Consider the following 24245-nt stretch of genomic DNA (forward strand, 5'->3'; position numbering starts at 1 on the left):
AAGGTTGGGGGAGTAGATTTTTTTTTTTTTCCTTCAAGTTGTCTTTCACATTTCAGATAATTAATTATAATTAATTTTCATGCTCATGCTTAACCTTTACATCAAACAAATGACAGATCTCTTAAAATGTGACACTTCATATAAGCTGTTCTATGCTGTTTCTATTGCTTCTAACTCTCCTTGCCTCAGTTATTTTAAATGGACTAAAAACTTGTTCATCTACACCCTTGGAATATGTTGGATTTCTCATGTTAACATGCATAGAAATCCGTTTTGAATATGTAGGTAATAAAATGTATCTGTTCATCCCCCAGTGCTCTTTAAAACAGTGTTCCTGAGTTATGTAGTATCATGGATGGTAACCATTAAGACCTAGTAAAAAACTGATTGATAAAATATTGGTCCATATGCTCTTCTATTTAAAAAGTATAAATCTGATTAGCTGAATTAAACTAATGAGTAGCTCTTCGAATTTCACATGGTAATCAGTAGTGTGTTATGTGGCCAGGAAGAATGCACATTCCAATTTTTTAATTGTTAAAGTGTTACCCTGAAGGACCTATGAATCTTTGCATAGCATAAAAAGACTTCTTCCCTCTTCCACTTATTTCCGTCTGAAATAATAAGTAGGGGAAAGGGCAGCATTTTTATAGGCAATTTTGGAGCTGCTCCTAAGTTTCAAACTGAATATAGCATGCTTAAAACATGTAAAACAGAAACCTTGGGAAACAAGAAGCAAATCCCTTAACCTTCTCATTTTGCTGCTTATAGTAACGTCCAAGAATCTTCACTTTATTTGGTTATTCATGTGACTCGCATATTGGCAGACTCTCTAATTTAGTGTAAGTAGAAAAGGCTTGTTCTTGTATAAAATGATATTACTCTTTACAATTAGAATGTAAACTTCAGCTTGAAGTGGAAGCTGCATCAAGACGAATGTTAGTTAACCATTTCATAATCACCACGGAGTTAGGTGCCTGCCATGTCTATATGTGCCAGTTGCACCTGCATATTTAGTGGGGGAAGATTGTTCTTGAGTTCTTTTGGGCTGTGTTCTCTGTGTCAGTTTCACTGTTGAATTGCTATGTTGTCATGTTAAAGCCAATAAGAAGTTTGTGAAAGTGGTGGTTTAGATGGCTCTGATTTGTCACTTTTTGCAATATACGCTGCTGTAAACTGATTTCCAAGTTACAAGCACCTGAAAACAATAATGGACAATAAACACAGCCTATTTTCTGTTGAGGTTTGCTGTTCAAGGCAGGTAATTAATAAGAATTTGTTAAATGGTTGATATTCCTTTAGTTGGACATCTGGGAGACAGAACTTCCTGTTGCCAAATTGTACTTTATGTGGTCTCAGCATTTCTGTCAAACATGGAGCACGTGCTTTTTAAGTGTGTGACAAAACATAAAGCACTGTGCACTGATAGTTGATAAATACAAGAAACTTCAGAACAAACTTTTGGTGTACAACTTCTGGTTCTTATGACTTTCAGCTTGCTAGATAAGCTTGCTTTTGGATGCTGTTCAGCTTCGTATATTTGTAGAGTTGGCTTTTCATCTGGAAAGGTTAGTATGAAATAAGTACTGTTTCAATGCTTCTTGACTTACAGGGGTCTAGACTTCATACAAATAGTCTGGAAATGGTGGGGAAGATGGGAGAAACTTCAGCTTGTCTCAACTTTAAAGTAAACCCAGTATTTTATTTTAATTAATAAATTGACATAACCTGAAGTATTTCAGTGTTTCAACCACTTCAGTATCTTAACCATTCTGGGCAGTTAACTAGTTTGTGAGTCTTCAGTTAATACTTTGTATCAATGATAAGCTCTTGTTATTCATGGTTTCGTTGAATTTTGTTTCCAGCCAACTTTCAGTGACTATCTAGGTCGCTGGTGTAAAAAGAACCTAGATGCACTCTTAAAGGGAGGTTTCTTTAGATATCTTTGCACTTGTGGAGTCTTTATAGGCCATCTAAAATGTACTCTTAAAAATTGCTGTTACTTGAGGGTGGATTAATTTCTGAAACATGGGAAAAGTCTTATGTTAAATTTAAGTGCTTGAAAGTAAAATTGGGTTTCCGTTCTGAGACATTTGACATAGTTATATGTTAATGGAAATAATGGACAAGTTTATCAGTGGTACTTCAAAAATATACCTGGTTTATTTTCCCTTAGCAGCTAATGCTTGCTCTTAATTATCTTTACCTAAGGCTTAGGTGCAGTTTAATAACGTCTATGTTCTTATTATAAGCAACTTCTACGATATTTTAAGACCACTGGATTTAAGACTAATTTTAACTTGAGTACCTTCCTGAGAATTTTTTCTTGCTGTTTTAAAATGCAATAAATACACTTAACCTGAAATTTTAAATACGTGTGAAAAGCAACTGCTTGTCATAAATGGCAAGCATTGAAATAATGTTAAGTTGTTCCATGTGTTAGTGCCCTGTTACATGAGCTTATATAGAATTTACTGTGTGCAAGATATCTTCTTCCCCTAGGCATTGAGTAGACCAATGTATTTAGACAGCAGGGGAGCAATGGACTAAGGCAGGTGCAGCAGCTGAAATTCTGATGGCCTTTCAATGATTCTTGTTTAAGTCATTAATCTTTCTGAACTTGTGAGCTTCTCAGACAGTGCTGGACTTTATGGTTTATTAGTGTTTTATAAGGTTTGCTATAGAACCTTCTACTTAGCATGAATACTTGCCACCACAATTTAAAAATGTACATATGTATTTTGAGATTGCGTGCATATCAGTCTCTTCTCACTGAATTTGGGGAGATGGAAGGGAGTATCTACTGTATTACCCAGATTCTTTGAAAAATTGTATTTCACGTGGCTGTGTTCTCACCAATAAGATAATGTGAAATTCATGTCAGATACATACTCTGGGCAGGAAACTTCCTTAATGTAGACCAAGGAAGCTGGAGTCATACTGCAGCATGTCTAATCTCAGTCATTACTGTAGTGCTACTTTTTATTGAAATTATGTGCAGTCTCAAGTAGTGTCTCTAGCTTTTTGTGATTTCCCTTCTCCTCTCCCCCATCAAATTTCAAATTTTTAAGATCCACACGGTTTTGATGTTTTAGGAAAGCTTGGCTTAAATTTTGCATCAGTGGCTTGGTATTTCTCATGTTAATTTTTGAGTGGCTTAAATTCTTCTGCTGCATCAAAATGGCATTTAAGATGAGAAACTAATAGTTGTAATAATTGTAGTAAGATATAATCATCTTGTAGATACGTGCTTTTACGTCATTTTCATGTAAGTTGGATTTTTTAAAAACATACGTTACCTTGAAACAGCATATAGTTTTTCAAAAGATCGTAATGATTTGTTATACATACCTGTATGCTATGTAAGGACTTGAATGAAATGGTTTCACTAGGAAGACCTGAGCAGTTAGTCTGTAGGTTTTGCACTCCTCATGGCTAATAAGGATTATCAAAATGGAAAAGGTAAAGATTTGGTTTTATTTGGGGTGCCTTTTTAGATGGGGACAGTATCAACACACTTGTTTGATGCAGTAGTGAATATGTTAATTCTGGCAATAGGGTGCAATCATTCCTGTAGCAAACTGTATCTGATGGGTGAACTCATTAACTGGATAGTTCTTTTTGAAGCACCCGACATGTGGAGCATTACTAGGCGCTTCAATTGAAAATGTCTGTGTTAATCTTGAATGGTCTTCTGGACAGCACTGCCATGAGGATGTCTCCAAGCTCAGTTCACTAGTTTTTGTTCTGAAGTTCTTAACAAGTGTCAGAAATGTCATCATATTTTGCAGGAGTGTGCTTCCTGCAACTGCTCAGCCTTAGCTGAAACGTTTAATTTGCCGGTATTAAAATATAGCTAATGGTTTGTGCCAGTCTTAATCCTTCATGGTTCCATAAAGGGGGTGACTCTTTCCCCACTCCAACAGCGAGCTCTCGCTGCTTTTCTTTTGCTGGTTCTGTGTCCAGAAAAAATAATAAAGGAAAATTCCTGCTGGTTCAGCAAGATGAACTGGCTCAGCAGGTCAATAAACACCAGAAACACTGTAAAGGAGGGCATGGGACCATGTAGTTTGGAGCAGGGGCTAAGGAGCAAGGAATGGGATTCTCCCATTTGGTAACAAGCTGTTAGATTAAATCAGCTGTCTAGCCAGACCGTGACTTCCATTTCTTTCCAAAAAGTCTTTGAGATCTGAGCTCTCTGTGCTTTGAGTAATAATAGACATTGAGACCTTCTATCTGATTAGAAGGGAAGTATTCTGTACTTTTTACACTTTTAATTTGTAGATTAACAGATCTGAACACTTTACTAGTACTCCTGGAAATTAAAATTCTCCAGTGTTGATTTAAAAGCTTCTCTGTACTAGTAAATGCAGGGAATGAGATGTGGTGAATTTCTGCTTATGTTGTTCAGGAATCTTGACTATAACAAGAAAATGAATTGCTGGTTGATATATTCTAGTCATGGTTTTACAGTGGAATCTGTGGTATAAATCATAATATAGGTAGCTATTTTACAACTTTCAGCATTAGTGATGCAGAATTAAGAGGACTGATTATAGACTTGCCTTCAGGCACCTGCAGCCATATTTTTTATCATCAATTAAAAAAAACAAAACAAAAAACCCCCTGTGCCCTGTAAGTTTTAATATAGTAGGTTTTTTCTTAATATAATATTGGAAGTCTTTTGACTACCTTTTAATTTGATTTGGATTTTTGGAAATGGGTGAATACATTTCACAGCTTTTTTTTTCAATTACTGAGGTATTTAAACAGGGTGCAAAGGTTAAGTAGCTTGAATTCTTTCAGTAATTAAGAATGCATCTTAAAGAAAGTTAAAATCCTTTATAACAATCCGCATACATGTGCATAATGTGAAATGTCTCAGTGGACTATACTATCTCCCTTTGTCGAGAGAAATTTTCTTAGTTTAAAACATTGTATAAGGAGCCTCTTTCTCTGCCATGCTTTGTACTTGGCATTTTTTCTTTCTTCTGTAAAACCATTTTCTTTCAGATCACCTGTTAATTTTCCCATTTTCTTCAAAATGGAGAGTCAAAGACTTATTTTGGTTTGCTCTCTGACTAACTTGCCATCCTCCTTTGCAAGGTGAACAGCTGTTTTGTCACCACATTGATCCTGCTCTGGATTCAGATGTCAATAGAGATATGACAATCTTTGTAAAATAGTCTTTTTTAAAAGTCTATTTTAGAATCCGTATAGGCACCTTCCGCTATCTTAGGCTAATACGGGAGAGGAAAACAGAAAGAGATAATCAAGCATCATGTACAAATTGGAGTTTTCAGTTTTGATGCAGCCTGCAGATAGTTGCTATTATCAAACATAAGTCAGAGACTATGGATCCTTCAAAGTGTTAAATTACTTTTCTCCATCATACTCTAGTACACAGATTCCTTGGAGCAAGGAAATACATCTTCACCAACCTTAATTTGCGTTTCTGTGCAGTCAGTATGCAGCTTATGAAATTAGGTACGGAGTTAACTAACAAAGTTGATATATTTTGTAACTTCGAAAAATGTTGTCCTAGCATAGGATTTGTCCTTGAACGTTTTGTACTTAATTCTGTACCTATATCTCAGAACAAAAGTTGTTTATACAAAGTTAAGATTTTCTTCATGGTGGTAGAAATAACATGGTATTTTACCTCAGTTGTTTTGTTTCATCTTGTTTTTTTCCTAAACAAAAATTTTTAGACATCTAAATTTCTAAGCGTGTGAAAATGATCAGTCAAGTATTTTATTTTAGCAAATGCAATGCAGATGATTTCAGAGAGTTATATTTTCTTAGAGTAGTTTGAATAGGTGGTCTGTGTTGGTGAAATTGATAAAAACTTAAGTTCTCTAACGAAATGTTGAGATTTGGCACTTCTTAAATACAGTACCTTCCAGCCTGTTGTAAAGTTTGGGCAACCAAGGAGGAACAATGCATATAGAGAAGTTTGATAAATTCCCTTGGGAAAGTGGGAGGGAAACAGGCATGTTAAATAATTGAAAAACTTGTTGAAGCACACATATTTTATGATTGAATGCTACAACTGGTACTAAGAGACTTGAGACTTTCGAACAGTTACATTGAGGCTGCTTTCCTTATCCTGAAAAAAAGACAGAGTAAATCATTGTGCTGATCTCTGAGACAGTTATCTGTGGTTATATTTCTGGAAGTACATACTTTTTAACTTCTTCAGGGCTTTTGAATTTTTCTAAGTGATGCTGGGATCCAAAATTATGCTGCATTATAGGTTTCAAACAATTAGGCTCTGACTTTCACGTGGTTAAATGTTTTTTTATCAGTAAAAGAAATTGTAAGTGAATTTCAATTATCTCCTGATCTCAGAGCAAACCAAGACTTTCCCTTCATAATGCTTCAGTGCAGGATGATCCTAGAGGATCTTTCATGAGATCTTAATACCTTGTTTTATTTAATTCTCTACTTTTTTTTTTTTAAATAAACTGTTTGCAGTGAGAGTTTTTCTTCTCTTTAACCTTCCTTAAGGACAAGGATCTTGAGAAGCACACTGATGAAGTGTCACTTCATTCAGCAATGCTGGGCAAGTCTGCTGTAGTTACCTTGGCTTGTGCAACAGGGTTTCAATGCAGCAGCACAGCTTTTATGGAAAATGGAAAGCAGGCAGTCAGGCTTTCTGTAGCTGAATTAGCAGTTATTTTTGACTCTCTTCAGTCACGATTGAAATATTTGTTTGACTCTGTTAGAAGTAGACCTGTGCAGGATAATTCTGTTGAAAGTGGATAAAACTATTTTCAGGATAAGGTTTCATCTCAATAAAAGCTTTAGCAAAGTGTATGCTGAATACATCCAACTCAACAAAATAGCTGCCTTGCTAGTGTGGGTTGATGACCAAGGCTTTAAAGAATCCTGTCATACACAGGTGTCTTACCCTGGTAAATTAATGAGGCCTTAGATCAGTTTTGACAGTAACATTGTTAGATGGGTTTACTCTCCTAAAACTCCACTGTGCTCTTCAGCTGATTGGTGATGAGTTGATGTGAGCATTCCAGATGAAAAGAATTTTTAAAAAAACCCAAAACCACAAACAAAACCCCAACACTTTAAAAGCAGGATTTAATGAAACATTCAGGTTTTTCTTTTGAAATACAAATGAATTTGAATCCTTCTGACCTGCTAACTGTCAAAAGTAACACAGTTTAGCTAACTCTTTTTGTAACCAGACTTGAGAAAATGGTCTAATCCACTACATTTAGTTGTTTTTTGAAATTATTCTTTTGTCAGGACTAAGAGTAATATAATACATAGGACAGTTATTCTCAGGATCACTTCTTTCCTGCTAAAGTTGTTTTGTAGTCTTCTAGATTCTTCTACGTGCCTATGAAATTTTGCAAATCACTGAATAATACAATAAAGTAGCCAGCTAGTTTAGAATTTCATTCTCTGTATGTACTGGGAGAGAAGAGAGCACAAAGATTGTGAGATTGAATCTGCGCTATATTTCTGTATTTGAATAAGTGCCATTCATAATTAACTCTGGACTTACTCCAAGTGAAGAAACATTAAGAAAGAAAACTAAATATAGTAATTAATTGGTAGGAGTCAGTATAACCTGCCTCCTTCCTAATCCTAAAGATTGCTCATAATTTTAAAAACTGTTCATTTAGTCTGGGCGGGGAGGGAAAGCTGTCCCGGTGCTGTCCTTGTTCTTTACAGTGTTCTTTATTTTGGCTTTCAAACAAGACTATTTTAAGGAAAAAATTTTAAGGAAAAAATTAATGGAGTAATTTTTATCATATGTTTTTGTTTGCTTGTTTGGGGTGTGCTGGTCCTTTTGGAGGTGGACCAAGGTTTCACTTCACCAAGGTTTTTTGTAGTACTGCATAGACCAGCGTATGGTTCCAGCCCCATTGCCAGCTCTGCTTCCTTGTTTTAGGTAAGGGATGGCCAAGGAACTAGTGAATGGGGGTGAGATTGGGAACTAACTAGTTTACATGTTCAGATGGAGCAAAGAGGCTGTAATTGGACCAGGTTTGAAAATAAACTGGTTTGACACTAAAGAAAAATGCATTTGGCAAGGACTACCCTGCATGAAAAAAAACTGGGATAAAGAAATGGATAATGGGTGGGATATAGCTTGGTTAAGTTGGGAAAAACTGGTGCCTTATGGTAGCGGAGACAAACAATTTAAAAAAGGAGGTAGGAGTACTGCCTTGCCAGAGAAAATAGGAAACAGTGAGTTTAATGTTGAAGAATGTTTAGGGTTATGATAGATTGCAAGACCAATATGAGATAGACATACCCAGAAAAGACTGAACTGGGAAAAAGACAAATTGGAGAGGGTAGGGTAAGAGTAGAAATCAGCAGAAATGTTGGCTAATTAGTGAGAATGGTCTCAAGTTCATGCATCTCTTTCTGACAGTAGCCAACAGAGAGTGTGCCCAATGCTTTTTATATTGAGTCAATGCTAGCAACTCTCAGTAACTTTCATAATTCTAGTGGGAGAGGCTGGAGAAGTGCGTTTAATTTCTGGTCCAACTAATTAGTCCTGCATGTAAGTGTGATGCCTTGCAGCAGAAATTGTCCAGGTATGCTTAAAAGTCTGAAAACTGCATATAGGCTAAAAAAAAAAAAAAACCACACATTAATATTGCAATACCAATTTCACTAATATTTAACATAATATAGGTGAATTATGCTTATGCATTGATAAAGTCCCTGGCCACGTGACTACATGCTGTTTCTTTTGGCGAATTTTGATTTATGACTTCTGTGAGAATATGTTAATACATTTGCTGTGTAGGAACACAACCCTGATTGAATGCTTTGTGTAGTGGACAATTTAATTCCATTTAGGTTAATTTAAAAGATACCTTCTAATTTGTGTTGTTGAGTCTTTACTTCTGTTTTCTATTTACAAAATAGGCACATAGCCCTGCTCCTTCAGCTCATGAGCTTTAATTTGAAACACTGGACAATACCATGATGAAAAAAGTGCATATGCGAACTTCTGATTTTTTTAAATGGAGCATGAATAGCCCTAGAAGTCAATAAATAAGGCTGTGGAACCATACAATGAGTAATGAGAATAAAACAAAATAACTGAATTAGCTACTCACTAATTAAACATTGTCGATCTGACTGAGGCAGCAGTCCCATGTTTTTAAGTAGTACATGATCAGATAAGACTAACACAGCATCTATACAGAGGTCACTTTATGAAATAGTAAAGTAAAAATTCACCTGTGAACCTTAAATTTAGTGTTTAGTATTGCAGCCTTAATCTGTGTGGTTCTGTGTATTTATTTTATTTATATATTGTGGGGTTTTTACCTACACAGTTCACTTAAATATTTGTCTATTTATTCAGAGACTTAATATTGTCTGTCAGGCCATCTGTCAGGATTTTGCTCTGCATAAGAGCGAGGACTTGATGAAAGAGGATCTTTGTACACATTCCTCTTAGATCACTCAACATCAGTCAACCTGTTTAATAGCTTGCCTAATAACTAGGGAAGATGCCATCCTCTGGAAATGTTTTTCCTAAAATAATGTGCAATTACTATTATTCTACTATAAGACAGAAATGAAACTTCACGGCTGCAACCAGTGTAATGAAATGCAGCCATGTGGTGTTGGTTACTAGGTCAGGTTTCTCACAGAAAGATTTATCTTCTCTCTTATAATTTAGATAATTAAGTAAATAAACACCCTAAGTTCTCTTCAGTTCGTTAGAATTCACAAAGCATTCTAGCAATGCATTTCTTCTATTGGCAATGCAGAGCGATGTAACTGTATTTGCTTTGTTTGGCAATATGGACAGCATTCATCAAAAAAGCATCAGAGAAAATGTATTTTAAACTTTTACAGGGAGCTGCTCTTCAGTTCAAGACCATGCAAGATTGATTTATCTGTGTGGCTCCATAGAATTCTCCATATGCCTTCATTTTGGTTGTTCAATGCATGAAGCAATATATTCAGCATATAATTTTTTATATTAAATATATATATGTATATGCATGTATTTATGTGTGTATGTGTAATATGAATGGGTTACTATAAAATATAGGCCTTATTTCAGGAAAGCAGAGTTGTCTTTGTTCAAAAATATTGACTCTTGCACAGATTTATTTTAAAATTATCTTTAAGCTGCATAAGGATGATTCCCCCCCCCCCCCCCCCGCCTTAAATACAGGCCGGGTTTGTCAGGGAGTTAAATGGAAGAGCCATAACTTTGGCTCTTAGTTTATAGCAAAACAAATAATGTGAAATGGTTATTGTGTTTTAACAAATCACTGTTTATCAGATGATCCATGGTAACTATGTGCTTGATTTTAGCAAGTAAAAACATGCTTGAGTTTAACTAAACAAATTTTACCCTGAGGAATGTCGGCTGGCATGCAGTAACTCCAGTGAGCATTATTAATTCATTCATGATGCCTGCACCATAACTTCATGGGCAATAAATATACTCCTAATTCTTACAAACAGATCCTGTAACTTCACAGTTCAAAACAAATATAAGGGGTGTGAAAGGAGGTATGCATAACATCTCTTTGGTTAGTGCAACAATCTCATGCATAACATCTCTTTGGTTAGTGCAACAATATATAACACCTATATTATGTTAACAATTGCTGGTATCTATTCTTGGGATTAAAATTAAATATACAAAGCCATTGCCCAGTTTTATGTACGTTTGAAAGACTTTGCAGCAGCATCTATATGCTGTGACTGGTACTATAGGTAATTAATTCCACAGTAGCATAGCCAATATGCAGAATATATGATCTATTCTGAAACAGGAGAAAAACCAAATCCACCCATCTTCCTCACCTTTTCTGAATTGTGATGTTGGAGCTTGCTATTTCTAGTGCTTGGGCTAGAGGTAAACAGAATACCTGTATTCAAGATGACAACACTTTAACTAGAACCAGAAAGTTGGATACACATCTGAAATTTCTACAAAAAGATTGGAAACACATAATAAAATCAGGATTTTGTCTCCACTACAATTATGGTATTTTAAAATGCGCAGCCCAAGTATATGAAAAACAATCAGGGTTTGGTTTTGTTTTTTTTTTTTTTTTACATTTAAACTGGTTGACTGGTTGGTTTACAATACTTTCGGTGAGTTAGACTGAAAACAGCAGAGGACACCAGTTGACAGTCAGTTTAATTTGCTGATTCATCTGTTATAGTGATGGCTTCAGGCCAGAGCTTGGCTTGCAGACTAAAGGCTGAGAGCAGTGAAGATGCTGGGATTTGAAGGAATGTTGGTAAATTGTTGCTGAGTGAAGGCAGTGAAAGTTTTCTCTTTATTTTTGAAGTGATTCTAATTTTGCATTGACAGAAATCCTTCTACCTTCAACTTGCAGTCTTTTTTAGTTAAATGGAGACCAAACATTAGAAAGATACAGGGATGGAACAGCTGGATATTAGTTAAATGCTGCTTCCATGGATATCTTGTGCAACCAAAAATGCAGCTCAAATAAGCTTATGTTTCACAGCAATCAAACAGAGTTTTGGCAAAGGCTTTGCAAATGTCGTCTTTTCCTGGCAGACTTGCAAAATAAACCTGCTGGGTTAAGTAATGAGACTAAAAGGGAAAAAATCCAGGAAATCTTTTCTTGCCAACAAGCAATCTGGAAGAGGGTTACGACTGAAGAATTGATGGTTTCTAATTTAAAAGAAAAGTCTTAAGTAGATTTAACCCTTTTCGTATGAACTCTGAGGAGAGTTTTGAATATCTAATTCAAACACACCATGTGAATTTAGGAGAGTATGGCATTTTCTTTTTTTTTTTTTTTCCCCCTTCCCTAATCACTAACAATGGAACTAGAAGTCATTTATATGAACAGAACGAATAGCTCACTGCCTTCTGTTTTTCAAAATAAGTTATTTCAGGAGAGGGCATGCTGTCATTTTACAGTGTTTTGTATATAACATCACTCTTCTTCCCTATAGCTGTAAACACCAGCAGGTATGCTGAAAGTTATAGGATCCAGACATATGCAGAATACGTTGAGAAAAAACATGAAGAAAAACAGGCAAAGAGAAAATGTACAGAAGATAGTTGGAAGGAGATGGAGAGAAAGCGGTTAAAAACTCAATGCACACCTTACGTTTCCCAGAGTCGATACTACTGTGTTAACAGGTGAGACTTTTCCTGCATTGCCAACTCCTGTATTTTTATTGCATTTTTATTAGAAGTCTAGCAATTTTCAGATAGTTCTTAACAAATAGGTGACTTTTTTTTCTGTACATATTTCTTTGCATATAAATCAGTAGTGGTACATCAGCTGTCACAAGATCATGGGTAAAAGAGCAGAGGGAATTTGGTCATAAATGTGATCAGACAAATTTTTAAAATACTGGGATCTTGAGGGCAGGTCAAATCGCAGCTTCTGAGCTTGATGTAGCAGCACCATTTCTTATAACCAAAATAAAAGAATTATTTTCTTTATTCATTTGACACCTCTGAATGGCTTGTGTCATCTGGAAACTTAGCTGTCATCTTATACCCTTGTAAAGGCCATCTTGGTTTTTGGATTACTTTCTATGGTGATAATACTGCCACAGGGAAGGGTATAATTTACCATCTTAAGCAGTCCTGATGAAGTTGTCCTTATGCTTCAGAAATAGGAAGGCAAATGATGACACTTGCATGGCTTTAAGTTTTTGGAGTAAAACTTGAATAGGGTTTTAGTTCGTTATTTAAGGACAAAATTAAGTCAGGAGATGCCAGTTTTGATTCTGGTACAGTATGTTGCTGTGTGTATTCCTTGTTCCATTTTTACCCTCACATATTAATGACAGGTTTTGGATATGATGGTAACAGGAGGCTTCTTTCTCAGTCACCTGTGTAGCTGTGAATGGGAAGGGTCTTTTAGTGTTAATATAATTATATAATTAACCTATCAAGTTATTGCCGTTCTTTCTCCCCGCTCCCCCCTCCATGCTATCAATTCTATATAGAAATAAGCGCATAAGTGGAGTGCATAAGTTACATGCAAGTGGTGGTTTTGGTGGGTGGTTTGGTTTGGTTTGTTCCACCCCCACCCCCGGTGAGACAGACCAAATGAGATGGTCTTAAAACCAACACTGAGGTCTTTCTGCTTTATCTTTCTTGGGAGTTCTATGATAAGTTCTAGCTGTCATTATATTCTCCTGTAAATGTTACCTGTCACGTAACAAATACACTAAACTTGTTCTGTACTTCTCACTTACATGAGCTTATGATTTGCCTACTTTCAAAATTAAATGCAGGTGTGTATTTTGGCTAGCTATCAAATTTTCATGGCTTTTGCCATGGTGAGAATTCTAAATGTGTTAGAGACATGTTTGGTCCCTAAAAACCATATGAAGGAACCTGGTGATAAAATCCATATCAAATGAAGTTAGTTTAATTGAACTATTGTACTTAGGAAAACATGCTGCGAAGACATGAGGAACTCTAAAGATTGTCTTGGCACTAGTTTACATGTGGCTAAGGTTTAGGTCTATAATTAAGTCTGTATTAAATAGTCTGAAAACATCTTGAGTCTACTGCAAAGAAATACTAAGTCCTAGTTTTATTTCTACTAGAGGAAGTATCTCCTCAATGAACGTTGTTTTTTGAGTATCATCTCTCAGATTCTAGAGAGATGGTAAGAGTGGCAGCTTATAGTTTGAACCATAGACAACTTATTCTTTTAACATATACTTTGGAAAACAGTAAATGTGGAAAGCTGATTTGTTGTTAACTCACAAAGAAGTTTGAGGACTACCGCAAATGTATTATTTGGAAAATTGCTGAATAAAATTTTCAGTGAATTCTTTCCTTAAAATTATGATACACCACAATGAGTTGTATGCCTGAGCAGTTAATCTCCATGAGAATTTTTAATCTATTTTGTCTAGTGTTGTAAAATTCCACAAGAAGCAGCCTTGTTTTCAGATGATCAACACTTTGATAGCCTTGGATAGCAGCCTTTATTTTGCTGATAGAACTTCTTTTGTAATTGATGTTACATGAATTTTTGTTCTCTTGTTATTCTGTTAATAAAATGATTTGGTTCTGTCCCAAATTCCCTTTCATGCAGGTCTTTTGACATATTTTTCTTCATTTTATTTTTATTTGTTACTAGTTAGATTGTGTTCTCCTGTCAACTAATCTTTTATAAATGTTTCCTCTTAAGTGTAATCTGGTTAGGTACAACATGGAACTGCAAACCTTGTGGTCTTTTAGTTCACTCAGGATGAACATTCTCATTTTGTTTCTAGACAAAGATATCTCAAAAATATTTATTTGTATTTTTATATATTATATACAACCATTGTTGTATAAAATATAATAAATATAACAAATATTTATATGAAACAATCAGGACAAATATATGAGTGGATGTATATGTGTGTATATTTGTCCAGATTAATTTGAATCATATATAGTTGAGCGCTCAATACTGAGATGTATCTAGCAGCTGATCTCTTATAATAGCTTCATGTTATTACATCCTTTATTTATTTATTATTTAATAAGCTTACCGCATCAGTTTCTGCCAGGGAGCACAGCTGCAGAATAGCTGTTCCTCTCCATGATGACAATATATCTTGGCTACTTTTTCATTCAGTAATGAAGTTGTTGGGTATTTCTTGTAAGGAACTTTTGTCTTAAATTGACAGATTGATAAGTATGTAACAAAGGTTCTTTAATTCCTGTCTTACTAAAAAAATTATAGCCCCATATTGTAGAGGAACTATTCTTCAGAAAATATAGTTTAATATTATTAATAGCAGTCACAAGGTAAAATCACTTATAATTAACATATACCCCTTGCATATAACTTATTACTACTGTTAGATATCAAAATTTATTTTAATGGAAATATGCCTGATTATTAATGTCAGATGCAGAAGTAGCGGAAAAACTGATGCATTTGACAAAACTTCAAGTAGTTAATAAGATCCTCTTATCTAAAGCTGTTCACTATTCAGAATAGACTTTCGAAACGGATGGATCATGGCCTCTTGTGAATTACACAGTACCGGCTACGTTGTGCTTAGCAAATAACTGCCTGCCAGCTCTGCCATGACTCTTAAATGCATGGATTTAAGATCTTTTCCTTAGCAAAATAGTGTTAAACCATAACATGAAAAATCAAATAGGGTATGTTCTATGTAAAACTAGATATCCTGCTCTACTTGTAGTTACTTATAATTTTCCTGATCATCATCTAGGAATGAGTAAAATAAAATAAGGTCAATGGCAAAAGACTTACACTAGTATGAAATACAGGAAAGTGATACGTCATTTTGCCTTACAAGTTTTGTGCCTAAAACCAGGAGTGTTGCATCTTCTGTCAAGTCAGGGTGCTGAAGATAGTTTCTCTCATTTTTGAAATGTTCAGGTATTTCTGCTGATGATTCTTTTGCTTTTTACAGAAATGGTTGTTTATAGTGGTTTATTACTAAATAAAGGATAAGAATTGGGAAAAGCTGAGTCATTAAAGATATGGATAATAAATATAGCAAGCAAATTATTATAGTATTCCAGTATTCTAGTGTTATTTGAGGAGATTTCACCTGCTCTTAGGCTGAAATGACTGATTTTTATGATGGGTCAGTAACTACTCCCCTCCTCAATGTTGTTCAAAGTAGCAAGAAAACATGGGGTTTATGTTTTTGTTTAAATGAAATTTACTTGAAGTTGGAGGTCTCTATATATCCAGGCCAATTCAAGATGCTCTGTTGTGATGGAAGTAAGTGGTCCCTTTAAAAGTAGGACATGCTTTTGCAAAACAAAAAATGTGTAATGCTACATCATCATAATTTTTTCCCACCTTTTGCCCCCCCCCCCCCCCCCCCCCCACTTGCTGATTCTTTCAAACTAATTACCATAGTATTAGTTGGATTGCTGCTATTTAGTAGCTGAAATGAGATAACAAAGTTCAGTTTAATCAGGTGGAGTCCGTGCTCTTTCTGGCAGTAGTGATATATAAGTCCTCCACATCCTGTTGATTCATGCAGTACTAATGTTGCTAGTCATACTGCTGGAATTTAACAAAAAACCTGTATTCTTTGTTGATTAGGATTGTACTTAATAGGAACAGAAGTTGAGAATAAAATCTAGATTTTCTGTTTCTACCACCTTCCTCCAGTGGCATTCATCCTCGTCAGGTTTGCCCGCAGGCTGGCATTAAAATAGGTCAACAGAAGGGAGAGGTTGAGGAAGTACTAGTGGGAACTGCCGTCATTGAAGACGCTTGGAACCCCACCTACTATCATCACTGACTGATGTGAAAGCTATATTGTGTTCACTAAGTGGATTTGCCAACTGGCAATATATGATAGGCTTCTCTTGTGGTATTGTTTTTTGTTCCCTGCCCTCCCCCCCCGCGCCCCCCCTTCCCCCCCAAAAAAAACCCCAGCAACTTGGCTAGTAATTTTATTTAAAAAATGAGAACAATCTCCATTTCAATTTACAAAAGAAATTTCAGAACATTCTTAAATATATTCTTTAAAAAAAAAAAAAATTGCCTGGATAACTGTTGTACATGTGTGTTTTGAAACCTAAGTGCTACGTTTGTTAATGGATGATTGTAAGTCTCTGTCTCTAAATGGTTAAGGTATCCAAACAGGTGAGGATGCTAAACAAGTATATCTGAATTGGACAATTACTGATAGCTATTAGTTTGTTTGGTTCTTCCACTTTGTTTAGTTCTTTCTCAGCAGAGTAAGGAAATTGAGGCAGAGATATGGACATATTCCAAAATAGCTAGTACAGTTAGAAAACTGAACTTTTTTGTGAGTAGTGCTCTAACTTGTATATACAACCATACTGATTTGCTACTATTGCTAAGTGAATAAATAATGTTGCTGTAGTCCTTGAATCTTATTTTAGGTCAAAGAAGAATAAGACACATAAAAATCAACCCTTAGCCATCTCGAATCCATGCAATCAGTGAATGAATGTAGAATAAAATTAATGTTTTGGGAGAAAGCAAGAAGTCAACAGTTGTTGATTATAAAATACATACATTTTGGATTTTGTGCTGCTGGTTTTTGGTGGTTTTTTTTTTCCCCTTAAGGTATCTGCAGGAAGAACATAAGGGCTAAAATTAACTTTTATTTTGTACTTTGGTAAATAGCCAAATGCGCACTGAAGGTCAAGAACTTATTTCTCTTTATTTGCAATAACTTCTCAAGAGTCTAAGTTGAAAAAAATTAAATTCAGCCTTAAGACCTTTCAAAAAGGGAGCTTCTTCCTACAGTGAGTGCAAGCTCCCTTCTAAGAGCCAAGTGCTCATAGTATGTCTAAGAAATCCTGGGATCATAATTTATGTCTCCTGAGTTTTTCTTCTTTATGTATTTTTCAGAATATCTTTCCCAAAAGTAGAATTTTTACAAACTTTTCTAAACAATGTTTTAAAATATATATATAGCAGTTTTTCATTTTCTTAATGTTCTTTCTTCACTAGACATTTTTTCTTTCCAAACCTAGTTTTTGCCTGTTTTACAATATTGAAGTGTGTATGTAGGATAAACAGTTCTATCCCGCTTTTTGGCTTGCATCTTTTTATTGATGGTAGTTCCGGTGCAATTTGAAATGATGATTTGTAAGAAATCATGCAAGAAGGCCTTCTGTGTGTGAATGTTTGGAGGAAAAGCCAGCTATTCAGCAAAGTAAATGGTGTTTGTCCTCCTAAAGTGCAAGTAAGAGCATGAGGCGTAATCATATGTTTCATGTTTGTTTATTGCCTTTGGACATCCCAGAAAGAGTCTGTTTTAAATTGCAAAATGTTCAGCTGAAAAAATTCCATTTCAAAGCCAAAACTATACAGCCAAATTTAACAGTCCTTTAGCTGAAACCTTATTGAAACACCATAATTCCCTGCTATTATTGATTAGGGGAGAAAAAAAAAAAGCTTGTAAAGCTTTGTTCTATAACTTGGAATTAATTTTTATTTAAATAAAAGAATAGAACATAGCTTAGATGCATACAAGCACTTTGTGTAGTTCTTAAAAAAAAGGTAGTTTTAGACTTACCTTTAGTTTTTCATTAATTGGTTGTTCTAAAAGAGCATTAAAATAGACATTTAAGTAGCTGATACTCACATATCTAGAAGTTTGTAACGGGAACTATTTTTTTAATTAGCCCCTTTGCTACTGCATTCTTTCTTATACTCATGCTAATTTGATTTTAATAATGTTATTTGTCTTTCAAGGAGACTTAATAATAGCAGTCCAGTCAAATGAAAATCTATGCAGTGTTATTTCAATGTATGCTGAATGAAATGGAGCTCTAAGTTCATCTTCATACTGTATTAGTCAGGCTTCGTTCAAATACCACCTGTTAAATGAGTGTGCAATTTTTTGTGCTTTTTATTTTACCAGCCCATTGGATGGTAGCACTCTTCACTTTAAGGCCTGATTTAAAGTTTATTATATGGAGCTTGATGATTTTCTCTACCTTTATATAATAGAAATGCTTTTAAAACTGTGTATATAGTTCCAGGAGAGAGGATGAAGTTAGCATGTAGGATCCTTCAATATCAAGATGTGTGTTTGAGGCTTAACAGTTGCATATAACTTAGTGTCTATTGAAAATGCTTTACAAGAGCTTTCATAACTAAGAGAATAAAAATTAAAATTAAGCAGGGATAGAGAACAGCTTTAATTAAATTTGGGTTGAGTGATCTCATCAGAATAGCAGCTAAGCCTGAGACATGTATAGTACAAAGAATGAATACCTTCATCTGCATAAGATTGGATTAGATAGCCAACTTATGGAATTTTATAGTTAAGTCCGATCTTCCAGATAAGGTAGTTTGATGGAACACCACTACTACAGTTTATTCTACTACCTTCATAAGCATTTAATAGATGTACAACAGCTAGTACCTATCTAATAATTATTCTTGACTTGTTCATAATCATATTTCTTCTACATTTCAGTTTTACAGGTACCAGTACAGTGGGAAAGAGAAGCATGAGTCCTATTCAGGAAGAAACTGGTTCTGATGATATGGAAGAGGGAGAAGGCCAAGATCCAGAATCTGATCAGACAGACTCCTGTGCAGAGTCCCTTCCAGATGGTAAGAAGAGAGCCAAAAAGTTCAAAAAGATCAAGACAGAACAAGTTCCAGCAGGTAAGCGCAATGTTCATGGGCATGGTTTTCTGTTCTGTTTCGAACTACCCTAGGCCTGGACAGAACTGAAGTTGTTTTCTTGAATATCTTAACTTTTCTGGACTTCTGTGAATGTAATGCAATAAGTCACTGTTATAAGTTCTTTTGCAATAAGTTATTTAAACTGAAGATTGCATCATTCAAAAATTATAAAAACAAAAAACAAATTAAAAAAACAAACTAAAAAACAAAGAAACAAACAAACAAAACCCCCACAAACAAAGAAACAAACCCCCACCTGAGACCAACCAAAGGAAGCAGGACGTAGTTGATATCTTACTTGCTTACTTTCTTCCTGAAAATAAAGCTCTTTGTATATTTTTAGCTATTCTTAATCTCTTTTTTTTTTTAATGTGATTATCTAGTTAAGGTTACCCAAGTATGTTTTGCGTATCATAAGCAATGCTTCCTTCCTTTGAAGGAACTCCGAAGGAAGTAGGATTCTAGAGTAGATTTCCCTGTTAATCCAATACTTTATCACAAAATGTAAGGTTAACTTAATGTGGACATTTTCTCTTAAGCTTGATGGGATGGATTCGTGGCATAATTGAATGCACGTAGCTTGCCCTGTGTGGCGGTGCATTTGCGAGACCCTGCCACATGTGTGTCATTAGACAACCTCTGTTGCTTGCAAATGAGTCTGGTTTTAATAAACCTACCTGCTGCCCTGAAAGCTAATATATGTACCCTTTTAATTAGCACTTTAAGACTATATATCCTGATAATGTTGCACTAACATCCCTTATTTACAGTTATTTGTGAGATAAGATATTTCTGTAGGTTGAGGAAACAATGGAATTTCTCAATCTGGTCAGAATATTATTTACCTCTACAATTAAGCCAAAACTTTGACAGTCTATCTGCCTGCCCCTCACTACTCCTCTGGCCACAGTGCTGTTTTAGGTTGAATGCAGTTTGACCCAGTCAGACTGCTGTTTTATATCCCCTGGTATAAATAACTAGGCTGCAACTCTGCTGAAGCCCTTTCTTCTCTAGAACATTCCTGAGAATGTGTTGACTTTCTGAAACAACCCAATGAAGGGAGTAAGCTGCCAGAGAGGTGCTGATCTACTGGGCTCTTAAACTTACGCAGGCCCTTTAGCTTTCTGGTGCTGAATTTATGAATCACTGGGTGCTGATTTATGAATCACTCAGCTGTGGGTTTTTTTCTGATAACACTTGGCAAGATGGTAATGAAGAGTGAGTGTGTTTAAAATCCCTTCCAAACATTTTGGACAGGTGGATCATAGTCACCCTTAACAGTTCTTGCAGTCTACCACATGCTCTGAGAAAGCCTTTGCTTATTTGAAAGGCTTACTGGACCATGAGCAGATCATTCACATTTCATGGACTTCTAATTGTTGAAGCTTGAGGAATCTCACTTTCAGGAGATGCAGATTTTGAAAAGCAGAAGAAATAGTAGTTTTTTGTTGTAAAAGTGTCAAATTATGGATTTGCCCAAGTGATAAAATTTTTTCTTTCTCCTGTTACATATTTTATAAATTTTCTTTTTTTTAATCTGGTTTAGAACTCACAATGTAATTAAATAACCTTAGGTCACATGAATTTAAACCTCAAAAGATTTTATTTTTATTGATCTATTTATTGTTGATGCTATTTCAAGTTTTGTTAGTAATTTCTTGTCATATCTTAATTATTGGTCATCTGGAGCACTGCCTGTATGGAAGAATATTCAAATATTAATATTAATAGTTAAAACTTCATTTCGATATCTGCTCTAGCCACTTTTATCCAGAAAGTGGTATTGTATGCCAAGCATCCTTTTTCCTGATCTGGTAGAGTAAAATCTTTCTTAGCTGATTGAAAAGCTGTGCCTGGAAATTGCTTTCTTCTTGTAGTTCAATAGGGCAATTGGGCCATGCAAGCATATGCAAAATGGCAAGACTGTCTGCTATAATTCCAAGTATAAAATGCATGCTCTGTGTTTGGCATTATGGAAATACACATTATTGGTATTAGTGTGATTCATCTTTCTTCAGTTAATTTGGGCTGAAAATATTCTTCACTGTCTTAACTGCTTTAAACAAGAATAACTGCAAATACACTTGGGAAAATAGTATTATTTAACTTTATCACCCCTGTTATTGCAAAAACAAAATTACTTGGATTAAAAATATTCATTAATTGCAAAATATAGTGTTTACCATTTGGGTAAAAAACTTGACATTAACCTTTTTTTCTTTTATAAGTGCCTACTCATAAACAGTCTCTTGGTTTCCCTTTGTAAATATTGACTTGCCAGTAATGTATCTAGAGCCTCACTCTAGAGGAGAAAATATGTCTTTGTGTGCTCTAAAAGAATAAAAAGATTCTTCATTTAATTTTTATTCCTTTCAGTGTTTGTATATTGAAGTCTTTAATATATTGTTCTGTGACTCTGTCTTTTAGGAAGCCTCACAACTAGTTCCACTGGAATTTTTGAAGTCCCTGAAACATGGTAGGAAACAACTGCCTTAACAAGTGGAATTGATTGAAAGCAGTTGTGAGAATACACTTCTTGGAAGCCATACTTTATTTAAATAAAGTGGTGTTAACAAAGCAGTATGTGTCCTGAAAATCAGTTTAATTATTTTAAACTGTTTATTGAACAATCACTGTCAATTTTACTTGTGTGTATATTAACTAGTATATGATTCATTGTTGATCATGTGAAATCCTTGCTGTCATAAATGATGTTAGATTTAAGAAGCAAGACTAAATGTATTTTGGTCACCTACTTTGGCATGCTGGCTATGAAATGTACAAAAAGAACTGGCACTCTATGATTTCATGCTAGGCTGTTTCCTGTGCTTGAGGGGAGTTACCACAAATCTCCTAATCTTTAGCTATTTTTTCAGGCGGTATCAGTATGCTGTCAGCATTCTTGAAACAGGTAGAACTGCAGTTTCGCATATTGTTTTCTACCAGTTACTTTATCTGGAAATCTTTTTTAGTTTTCCATTCTCTACCCCCCACCCCCTGTGCAGCCAGTATTCATCTAAATACCAACTTTACACATACCCTGTCCTTTCAAAAAACTGTAACTTACAAGTTTCTCAAACATTAATTTCCTGATGGGAGGTAGTTTTTCTTTTTCACATCTATTGCTGTTTTCACTCTTAAGTCTTGATCTGTTTCTTCCCTCCTTCTTCCCCAGCTTGTGGGGTTTTTGTAAAAATGTTTTTTGGTACCTGTGATAAACCTGCTAACTGCACCAGCCCTTTATTTGTTTAAAAAAGGATCTGCATTGGTAGATTTCAGAAAATGTTTGATATTTAACATTTTTGTATCATGGAAATAAAAACAAAAGATGTATTTCCATAAAATGAAAATTAAAGACATTTTCTTAGGAACTGGTTTGTTTTTATTTATTAGCTTCTGAAATGTTTTTAGTGAACTCTTCTTTTTTCTTCATAATATAACAATTTTTTGTCAGCCTGTGATTAGCAGACCCTTTTGGTCCATGGACTACTTTCAAGATTTTTGTGAAATATAACCAAGAAAAGCAAGCCTGTTGTCATAAGATTTAAATAGCTATGAGTTTCCCTTGGAGGGGGGAAAAAAGAAGAGAGTTCGGCAAATCAGTGAGTCTAAAACTATTGCTGTGGAAGAGTGGAATATTAAGAAGGCTTCACCAGATTGTGTTTACATTAGAGTGGAAACCACTGTCATTTAAACAATGCAATAACCTGTTTGAAGGTATGCCAAAATTTGTGGGTTTTTAAATGATTGTGAGAGCTATCTTGAACTTGCATTGCAAAGGAGAAAATAATTTAAAGATGTTAAGAGTGAAATATTTTGCTTCTGACCTTGGAATACTACCAGAAGTAGTATAATTAAGTTGTTGGGTTTTTAATAGCAGCTATATCATCACATTCTCACGCTAAAATGTGGGACAGAAGACAGTGTTATTAGTGATGCAAGGGGAAACTGAACTCTTCTGCTCTCAAGGATCCAGAGACTTTCCTTCTCTGAGACTCATGACCTTAGGAGTAAACACTTAAATCACTTTTATCTTGTGTATCCAAATGTACAAAGAAACTGCAAATTTAGTGCTCGGGATATATGCAAACTTAAAGAAAAATTGTATAAAAGATTTATCTCTTATGGAGATGATTCAGGTAGCTTATACAGTGTTCTATCCAAATGTTGGGGGGGTGTTATTAACTATGTATCCTGAAGAACTGGCATAACGTGATTTGGGAGGGAGCTTAGGATCACGACAAAGGATACAAAAGCATTTAAAGGGATGGGCGGAAGTATAGGTTAAGAGGCAAGGAAGTATCTGCTCAAGAGCTATAAAGGCCTGTACTGTTGCAGAGAATCCACCTGGGGTCTTTATCCTGAGGCCATTAGGATCTTTATGGTACTGACTTCACTCTTGAACAGCACTTGCATACCTCCAGGGTAAATATGTCTTAATTGCATTACAATACAATCCCTTAAAAACTTGTTTGTTCAGAGTAGGCCAGGTATATCCTTCTCTAAACTACAAAGGTTAGTAGATATTCCCATTATTTCTACTCTCTTTCCCTCCCAAATTGTCGTTTGGAGGAGCAGGATGTTATTCATCTCTACCTGTAATTAATACCTCTTAAGAAAATGGTGTTCTTCCATTTTCTAGTCCTTGCATGTATTTGATTTTACCAGTTAACACGTAGGTAAGCTGATAAAATGTGACTGGATGCGGGGCTATAATATTTCTAATACTAAGTTTAGGTGGTGAACTGTCAGGGGTCAGTGACAGGTGGTGTCCTAAGAGGAACTGGCTCCACTGATACCACATCAAATCTCATTATTCTGTGGGGTTTGGTACACTTCCCTTCGTTTTAAATGAAATCATGAATTCTGGAAGGGAAAGAATGTAGCTTTTTAAATTAGATCCATATTTGTTTCCTAATGTATGTTTAAAATATGTGCATAGAATTTAGATCTTTACAGCATTTGTTTCTGGAAAAGCTGTCATCACTCGTCTCCGTGGCTGCAGAGATTCCTGGGTCTTGATCTCCGGGGTTTTACGTGCTGTTACTCGACTCCAGAGGTACGGCGAGGCATCGGCTGGCTGCTTCATTATGGAGCTGGGGTAGCTGG

The 24245-nt window shown here is 35.3% G+C and overlaps 1 protein-coding gene across 10 annotated transcripts in view; it reads left to right on the forward strand.

The window, feature by feature from the left end:
* The window catches only part of PARN (poly(A)-specific ribonuclease), a 62921-nt gene extending 40753 nt beyond the window's left edge, over nt 1–22168 (forward strand). For 9 of the 10 annotated variants that reach the window (XM_075165003.1, XM_075165001.1, XM_075165002.1 and 6 more), the window contains 3 exons: nt 11950–12139; nt 18922–19115; nt 21564–22168. In XM_075165003.1, the coding sequence (XP_075021104.1) occupies nt 11950–12139; nt 18922–19115; nt 21564–21616 (437 nt within the window). In that variant the 3' untranslated portion in view covers nt 21617–22168. The remainder of the gene's footprint in view (nt 1–11949; nt 12140–18921; nt 19116–21563) is intronic. The other variant, XR_012676090.1, reaches the window with a different exon arrangement.
* The last annotated feature ends 2077 nt before the right edge of the window (nt 22169–24245 follow it).

The sequence above is a fragment of the Calonectris borealis genome, chromosome 16, assembly GCF_964195595.1.
Source record: "Calonectris borealis chromosome 16, bCalBor7.hap1.2, whole genome shotgun sequence".
Classification (NCBI taxonomy): Eukaryota; Metazoa; Chordata; class Aves; order Procellariiformes; family Procellariidae; genus Calonectris; species Calonectris borealis.